At 48.7% G+C, this 8,276-nt stretch overlaps 1 protein-coding gene across 1 annotated transcript; it reads left to right on the forward strand.

Moving 5' to 3' along the window:
• Positions 1-4,517: 4,517 nt before the first annotated feature.
• Positions 4,518-7,122, forward strand: HPS6 (HPS6 biogenesis of lysosomal organelles complex 2 subunit 3). Its single transcript, XM_082673242.1, has one exon. It carries the CDS (start codon positions 4,587-4,589, stop codon positions 6,996-6,998), a length of 2,412 nt encoding a protein of 803 aa, XP_082529368.1. The 5' UTR covers positions 4,518-4,586; the 3' UTR covers positions 6,999-7,122.
• Positions 7,123-8,276: the final 1,154 nt, after the last annotated feature.

Below are 8,276 nucleotides of genomic sequence, written 5' to 3' on the forward strand. Positions count from 1 at the left end.
TCTACTGGATGCAAGTTGAATTAGCAGTTTCTTTAAATATGACAGACCCTGAAATCGGCAATTCCACTTCCAGGAGTAAATACATCCTCTAAAAACACTGGCAAAGTTTGGAAAGATATATGTTCCAAGCTCTTTATTGCAACTCTGTAAGTGAAAGATTGGAGACAAACTCATTCAATCAACATATATGTAATTGTGTGCCTGCTATGTACAAAGCACCGTGTAAATCTGTGTCAACTTGGCAAGTTACCTCTCTGAGTCTCAGTTTTCTCACACGCAAAATGGAAGATTAAAAAAAGACATGCAGAAAATAAAATTAAAAAAAAAAAAAGAATCTGGAAAAAAAACCCAAAAAAAAAGACATGCCGGGCAGTGTGTGCGTGTGTGTATGTGTCTCCTTATAATGACTTTATAAAGTTGGTACCTCACAGATAACAAAAAAAAAAAAAAGGTTTTGAGTGATTAAACAGCTTGCTTAATGTTCTAGAGTTAGTAAGAGGTGAAGGAAAGTTTAAACCCAGATCTATCAGGAAAGAGGTCTTAATAGCCCAAAAGCCCAGGTAACTTTTAATTTTTCTTGTCTGTTTACACAGTGGCATAAAACATGATTAGTGGTAAAAAGTTGTACCCTAATAGGATATAAAAAAAGAGTGAGAAGTGGTAATACGAAGGCATCTTGAGGTGAACCCCAAGAACTATTGTTCCTGAACATGAGTTAGAAGCCTCCTGTACAGCTGAAAGAACCCCTTCCATACCTGACTTCCTTTTAGCATATCTTTGTTGAGCACCTACTGAATACCCAATTCTGGGAGTAGTAAAAAGAAAAACAGTTACAATTCTGAGATTATATTGTAAGAAAGTGATAGACAGATGATAGATAGAAAAATAGATATACAATTAAATGTTTTAAATATCAAACAGTGAATTATCGAAGGTAAGCTTAGAAAAGCTCAAGCTGTAAATGCCCTGAAAATTCAGAGAATGGAAAATTCCCTGTCAATCTTCAGAGGCTTTTTGGGGGAAGATGAAGATGAAATTAAGTCTTAGAGGAGAGAAGAAAAGGAAAGGTGAAAGTGTGAAGGTGAAGAAACACAATACACTGGTGGGAATTGAATTAAATACAGATTCAGCAGAGGGTAAGTTTATAAGTCCACAGACTGAGTAGGTAAGAGGGCAACCTCTGGGATACTGTGGAAATGAATCCCAGGCTGGCTACCTACTAGATGTATGACTTTGGACAATTAAATGAGCTCTCTAAGCCTTAGTTTCCTATCTGGAAAATGGGGATAATAAAATGCCTATGTTATATTGGTTTGGTTATCCAGCACTGAGCCCTTTCCCTCCTTTTCTGGGGGCCTTTTCTTTTGGGTAGAGTCTTTTTTTTTTTTTTTTTTTTGGTACGCGGGCCTCTCACTGTTGTGGCCTCTCCCATTGAGGAGCACAGGCTCCGGACGCGCAGGCTCAGCGGCCATGGCTCACGGGCCCAGCCGCTCCACGGCATGGGGGATCTTCCCGGACCCGGGCACAAACCCGTGTACCCTGCATCGGCAGGCGGATTCTCAACCACTGCGCCACCAGGGAAGCCCCTTTGGGTAGAGTCTTGATGGAAAACCAGGCCCTGGGCAACCAAGATAAGTGAGCTCATGTGACCTGGGCTTGGCCACTAGGTGCAACCTCCAAGGGCTTCAGCTCTTGATCAAGAGATGCAGAGATGAAAAGATGGTCAGAACTCATTCATAACAGGTGCTGTCCACAAATGCAGTGACCAAGTCATGCAGCACCAGGGGCTGTGGTGTCCTGGCTGTATGGTTCCTGCAGAAAAATAGTTGTGCTTCCTATTTCCTGGTCTTCAGAGAGTTTGGGTTCCTGCACATTTTCTAAGCCTGTTCTTCCTGTCTCCTGCAGATTCTGTGACCCTCCCCACACCAATGTTCTTCTAGTAAATTTCATTTTTTTTCCATATTTCTGTAACTATTCTATAACTCTTAAAAGGTTCCTAAGTGATATCACACACACAAACATGTGCCTACTCAAGCTTACTCATTCTTTCACCAAACATCTATTGAAGTCTTTCTTTGTGCCAGGCTCTACTCTAAAAGTGAGGATACAACATAATGTACAACACGATAAGTATAATTAACACTGCTGTAAATCCTAAGGGTTCTCATCAGAAGGAAAACAGATTTTTTTTTCTATTTCTTTAATTTTGTATCAATATGAGATGATGGATATTCACTAAATTCATTGTGGTAATATGTAAGTCAAATCATTGTGCTGTACACCTTAAACTTATACAATGCTGTACATCAATCATGTCTCAATAAAACGGGAAGAAAAAATTTAAAATACAGTGGCATATACATACATGCATGCTTTTGTAACCATCAGAAATATGCACGTGTGTATCCATCAGAAATATGGCTAAAGGGACTTCCCTGGTGGCACAGTGGTTAAGAATCCACCTGCCAATGCAGGGGACGTGGGTTCGAGCCCTGGTCTGGGAAGATCCCACATGCCACGGAGCAACTAAGCCCGTGCACCACAACTACTGCGCCTGCGATCTAGAGCCCGCGAGCCACAACTACTGAAGCCCGTGTGCCTTGAGCCCGTACTCCACAACAAGAGAAGTCACCGCAATGAGAAGCCCGTGCACCACAATGAAGATTAGCCCCTGCTCGCCGCAACTAGAGAAGGCCCGTGCACAGCAATGAAGACCCAATGCAGCCAAAAATAAATAAATAAACTTAAAAAAAAGAAATATGGCTAAAAATACTCAAAAAATATGTAGTGTTACACAATACTGTAAATCAATACTTCAATTTTTTAAATGTAGTGTTTTTAAGTGAGGCTATAACAATGAAAGAAATCCCATGGCAACTAGGAACAGCTGGAAGAGGAGCAAATTTGGGGAGGAAGATGATGTTTAGGACATGTTGAGACTGAAATGTCTATGAGACATCCAGGCAGAAATATTTAGTAGACATTTGGATACCTTCACTGGAACTCAGCAGAGATCTCTGGAGTGTAGATAAATATTTTGGAGCCATTGTCCTAGTGGTAACAAGCCATGAGCAGGGAATAAATGGCCTAGGAAGAGGGCTAAAAAAATATTAATAATATGGGGAGGAAAAAAGATAAAAGGGCCCCAAATGGAATTTAAAACCAGTATTTAAAGGATGGTGGAGAAAGAGGAACCAATGGCAATAAAAGTTCTGAAGACAGCACTATTTAAAAAAGAGGAGAATTAGAGGAGAAAGATGCTGTGGAAACTACAGGAGAGACTTTCAATAAGGAAGTTGTCAAATGTCTCAAAAGAGAAAAGGAAATTAAAATGCCTTGAAGACTTCAGGAAAATCTACTTCGGGTAAGTATTGGTTTGAGAAATGAATGGAAGGAGAGAAAGTAGAGGCAACAAATACTAGATCTTTGCAAGAAACTTGACTGTGAAATGAAAGGGAGAGGGAGTGATAGGAGTAAAGGTTGGGGGAGATGAGAATGAAAGAGTGACTTCCAGGACAGGACAGACTGGGGAGTATTTCTATGCTGAGAGCAAGAGGACAGAATGAGGATGATGAAACAGAAACAGATGCTTCTCAGGGAAGTTGCGTGGAAAGGGAGGAGGGGCAAGCTAATGAAGGAGGGACTGGAGGAGGAGAGAGGAATACCACAGCACCTGAGAAGGTTAATCTGGGGTGGAAAGGACTCCTGCATATCAATTTGTAGGTGCTAAAGAGATTACACACAGACTCAGTGCCATTAAAGTATGTGTTCATTTTGTTTTCTAGCAAAATGTTAGTTTGGGTGACCTGTTGATACAGTGGTTTGGTGCATTGACCCTGGACCCAGATTGCCTGTGGTTGAAATCCCACCTGTATCTCTACTGCTTAACAGCTGTGTGATCTTGGTCAGTTTACTTTATCTCTCTGTACTTCATTTTCCTTATCTTTAAAAGGCGGGGTGGGGTGGGGGAGTCACACAGTAAGGGCTATGGAAGTACTAGCCATTATTATTTTTTCCACTAGTTTGTCATCTCCCTGAAGTTGAGGTTTTCTCTTTTGTTCAGGGTTGTCTACTCAGAGCCTAGCACTTAGTAGGTGCTCAATAAAAATTTCATGAATAAACTGGGATGAGAGAGCGAGGCGTGGAGGGAAGGGAAGACTTGGTAGTTGGATGCTGGGCGGGCTGGAAGCCAGATACCTTAGTCATACTCTGTGCCGCTCCGCGGTTTCCTGGGGCCTGAAGCAGCGGGCCTACATCCCGTCTCTGAGAGCTTCCCCAGGACTCGCGAGGTCGGAGCGCTGAGACGATGGTGTGCTCCGCGGCTCCACCCCCGCGAGGCTCCTGCGGCCCCGCCCCTGGTGGGCGGTGTTGTGCCGGCAGGGAGTATACCGGCTCCAGTCGCGAGCTAGCCGTGAGGGGCGGGGCCGGGCTGGGCGGGGCCGACTCAGCCCGGCTTTGGCTCACCTCATCAAAGAAGGGCGGAAGTCTCAACCCCAGTCTTGACCTCCCTTGGGAACCCGGCACCGAGAGCCGGGCCTCGCCCCACGGGGCGGCGGGCCTGGGCGTGCACTGGCGCGGGCGGCACCATGAAGCGTGCGGGAACTCTGCGCCTGCTCTCGGACCTGAACAACTTCAGCGGCGCGGCCCGGCTCCGGGAGTTGTTGGCCGGGGACCCAGCCGTCCGAGTTCGCTGCAGCCCGGACGGCCGCCACCTGCTGCTGCTGCGACCTCCGGGGGCACCGGGCCCGCAACTGCTGGTCGCGGTGCGTGGACCCGGCGCGGAACTGGAACGTGCCTGGCCAGCTGGCCAGCCCTCACCGCTAGACGCCTTCTTCCTACCGTGGCCGTCACGACCGGCGCTAGTCCTAGTGTGGGAGAGTGGCCTAGCCGAGGTGTGGGGCACGGGGGTGGGGCCCGGCTGGCGGCTGCTGCAGAGCACCGAGCTGTGTACTGGCGGTGGAGCCCGTGTGGTGGCCGTGGCGGCGCCCCGAGGCCGCCTGGTGTGGTGCGAGGAGCGTCAGGCCGGCGCTGAGGGCCGCGAAGGGCCTCCCGCAGTGGCTTTCAGCCACTGTGTGTGCGTCCGGACCCTGGAGCCCAGCGGGGAGGGCGGCACCAACCTGGGCCGTACACACATCCTGCTGCACAACTGCCCCCGTTTCGGGCTGTTGACCTCCCGCAAGGACCTGTTCCTGGTGCCCACTGCCACCACCTGGCCTGGCGTGGGCCACATTCTGCTCATCTGGAGCCCAAGCAAGGGCAAGGTGGTGGTGGCTGCCCCATGTCTTGGCCTCTCCCACAGTAAGAGCCTGAATCCTGGAGGAGGGGACCCGTGGGACTTCAGGACCCTGCTCCGAGGCCTTCCTGGGCTGCTGTCCCCCAGGCAGCCATTAACTGTACACACCTGGGCCCCAACTCCCCAGGGCCTGCTGTGGCTTGACTTCAGGGGCACTGTGAGCCTGGTGCAGCCCCACGGTGGTACCCGGGCTGTTGGCACCCTTCAGGAGGCACCTGCCACCCTGGCAGGGTCTGCAGCACTGGGCGCATTTCATGGCACTCTGGCCTGTGTGCTGGGCTCCACATTGGAACTGCTGGACATGGGCAGTGGGCAGCTGCTAGAAAGGAAGGTCCTAAGTACAGATCGAGTACATCTGCTGGAACCCCCAGCCCCTGGCATGGAAAATGAGGAAGAGCTGGAGACCCGAGGGGGTCTTCGTTTGCTTTCAGCCGTGGGTCTGTTTCGAGTAGGCTGGGAAGCCCCACAAGGCCTTGAGCTGCCTTCAGCTGAAGATCTGGTGTTTGAGGAGGCCTGCGAGTACTACCAGCGGCGGAGCCTGCGGGGTGCCCGGCTCACCCCAGAGGAACTGAGACACAACAGCACATTCCGGGCACCTCAGGCCCTGGCTTCCATCCTCCAGGGCCACGTGTCCCCATCAACACTATTGACCACACTGAGGGCCGAGCTTCGGGATTACCGGGGCTTAGAGCAGCTTAAAGCCCAGCTGGTGGCGGGGGATGAGGAGGAGGCTGGCTGGACTGAGCTGGCAGAGCACGAAGTGGCACGGCTGCTGAGGACTGAGTTGATGGGAGACCAGCTGGCCCAGCTCAACACCGTTTTCCAAGCCCTCCCTACAGCGGCCTGGGGTGCCATCCTCAGGGCCCTGCAGCTCCAGCCAGATGGGAATGGCAGGCTGAGGTCCCAAGCTCCCCCTGACGTGTGGAAGAAGGTACTGGGTGTTACAAAAGGTGGAAAGGAGCCACCCAGTGGGATACTGCCCCTCTTTGAACTCCTGTGCCGATGCCTCTGCCGGCTGGAGCCACGATGGCTGCCACCCTTTGTGGAGCTGGCACAGCAGCAGGGCGGGCCTGGCTGGGGATCAGGGGGCCCAGGGCTGCCCCTCTATCGCCGAGCCCTGGAAGTACTAGGTGAGGAGGGGACTAGGCCTGAAGCACTGGAGCTAGACCTGCTCTTGGGCAGTGGGCGGCCCAAAGCTGTGCTCCAAGCTGTGGGGCAGCTGGTGCAAAAGGAAGAGTGGGAGCGGGCTCTAGAGGCTGGCTTGGCCCTCAACTCCTCCAGCCCCCTGCTTCGAAGTGAGATCTTCAAACTGCTGTTGGCCGAATTTGCCCGGCACCGCCGGCTTGATGCTCACCTCCCCCTCCTTTGCCGCCTGTGCCCACCAGACCTAGCTCCAACTGAGCTCCTGCTTCTACTGCGGACACACCTCCCAGATGAGTTGGAGCCCCCCGCCCCATTCCCTGAGCCTGGGGCAGAGCCCCCTCTCACTGTGGGCTTGCTCAGAGCCCTGCTGGAGCAGACTGGGACTCAAGGACGACCCTCTGGCCCAGTTCTAAGCCAATATGAGGACATTCTATGGGACCCAGGCACTCCACCCCCTACCCCACCTCGGGGACCTATGTCAGCCCTCCAGGCATCAGACCACCCAGGCCTGGAGGCATGGGCACCATCTGGAGAGGGCCTCTGTGTGACTGACACAGGCTGAAAATTGTTTCTAGGACACAGTGATCAGGGAAAGGTGTCTAGGAGTTGGAGGGGGCCAGAGTGGGGACCTGTGTGTCCAATACTCACAATACTCTTCTGGAGCAATTTATATATATATATGTGTGTGTGTGCGTATAATAAATATGTTTGGTCTTTATCCTCAGGTTTCTGTCTTGGCGCAAAGCTCCTAAAACACTTGGAATTTCCTGAGTGATAGAAATATCTTTGTTATAACGTATGGACACCAAGGGGGGAAACTGGCGGGGGGGTAGGGGTCGGGGAGATGAATTGGGAGATTGGGATTGACACATATACACTAATATGTATAAAATAGATAACTAATAACCTGCTGTATAAAATAAAATTCAAAAAAAAAAGAAAAACTACATTGCTGGTAGTAGTAATGGTGCTAACCACAGGAGATTCTGGATTTTAAATTTCAAAGTGATAGCTTTAGATTTTATGAGAGTAATAAACAGGAATAGATCCAATGGTTAATTGATGTGCCTTGATTTAGACAAACCTAATAGATTAAAATCCAAGCATACCTCAAAGATAAATTAAGGTCAAATAACTTACACTGCAAATAAATTTACAGTAGAAGCCATTTAAACAGCAAATCCTCACTACATTTTAAATATGATCTGATTCCTATTTTGGGAACATATTTATTAGATAAATTAAGGTGTGCTTTATCATAAAAATGAACACAGATGCAGGGGGAGAGAAAAAGCTAAAAAAAATTACCAGAAAATTTCAGATTTAAACTGCAGATTTAGTTAATATTATATCCAAATATTTTTTAAGTTTTGAATTGTTACTTCCCAAAGGTCAAAGTTTTCATTTTCAACAGAAAAAAGTTGCCTACAAGAAATATTAAAACAAATTAAATAGGGAAACTCTTTGAGGTGGTGGGACTTATTCCAGCTCCCTATGCTTTGTGTTGGAAAAATAAATAAAATTTAACAGTCCATGAGCTTGCTGTATAAAAATAAAATTAAATTAAATTTAAAAAAAAAGAAATGTCTTTGTTATAACAAGCCCCTTTAGACCAAACCTGCATTTACACTAATGAGGTAACTTAAAAGTGGGGACCCCTAGCGTCAGGATGGGGCTGGTCACCAGAAAGACCCGAGTGATGAAAGGGTTGGAACTTTCAGCTCCATCCTCAACCTCCTGGGAGGGGAGTGGGGCTAGAGACAGCTCTACAAAAGCTCCTGAACAGGGAAATTTGATGAGCTTCTGGCTTGGTGAACACATTAAGGTGCTGATGCACCCA

The sequence above is a fragment of the Grampus griseus genome (genome assembly GCF_964374135.1).
Source record: "Grampus griseus genome assembly, chromosome: 16".
NCBI lineage: Eukaryota > Metazoa > Chordata > Mammalia > Artiodactyla > Delphinidae > Grampus > Grampus griseus.

What these genes read in the sequence shown, in the direction of transcription:
- HPS6 (XM_082673242.1), top strand. Translation starts at nt 4,587, where the DNA reads ATGAAGCGTGCGGGAACTCTGCGCCTGCTCTCGGACCTGAACAACTTC.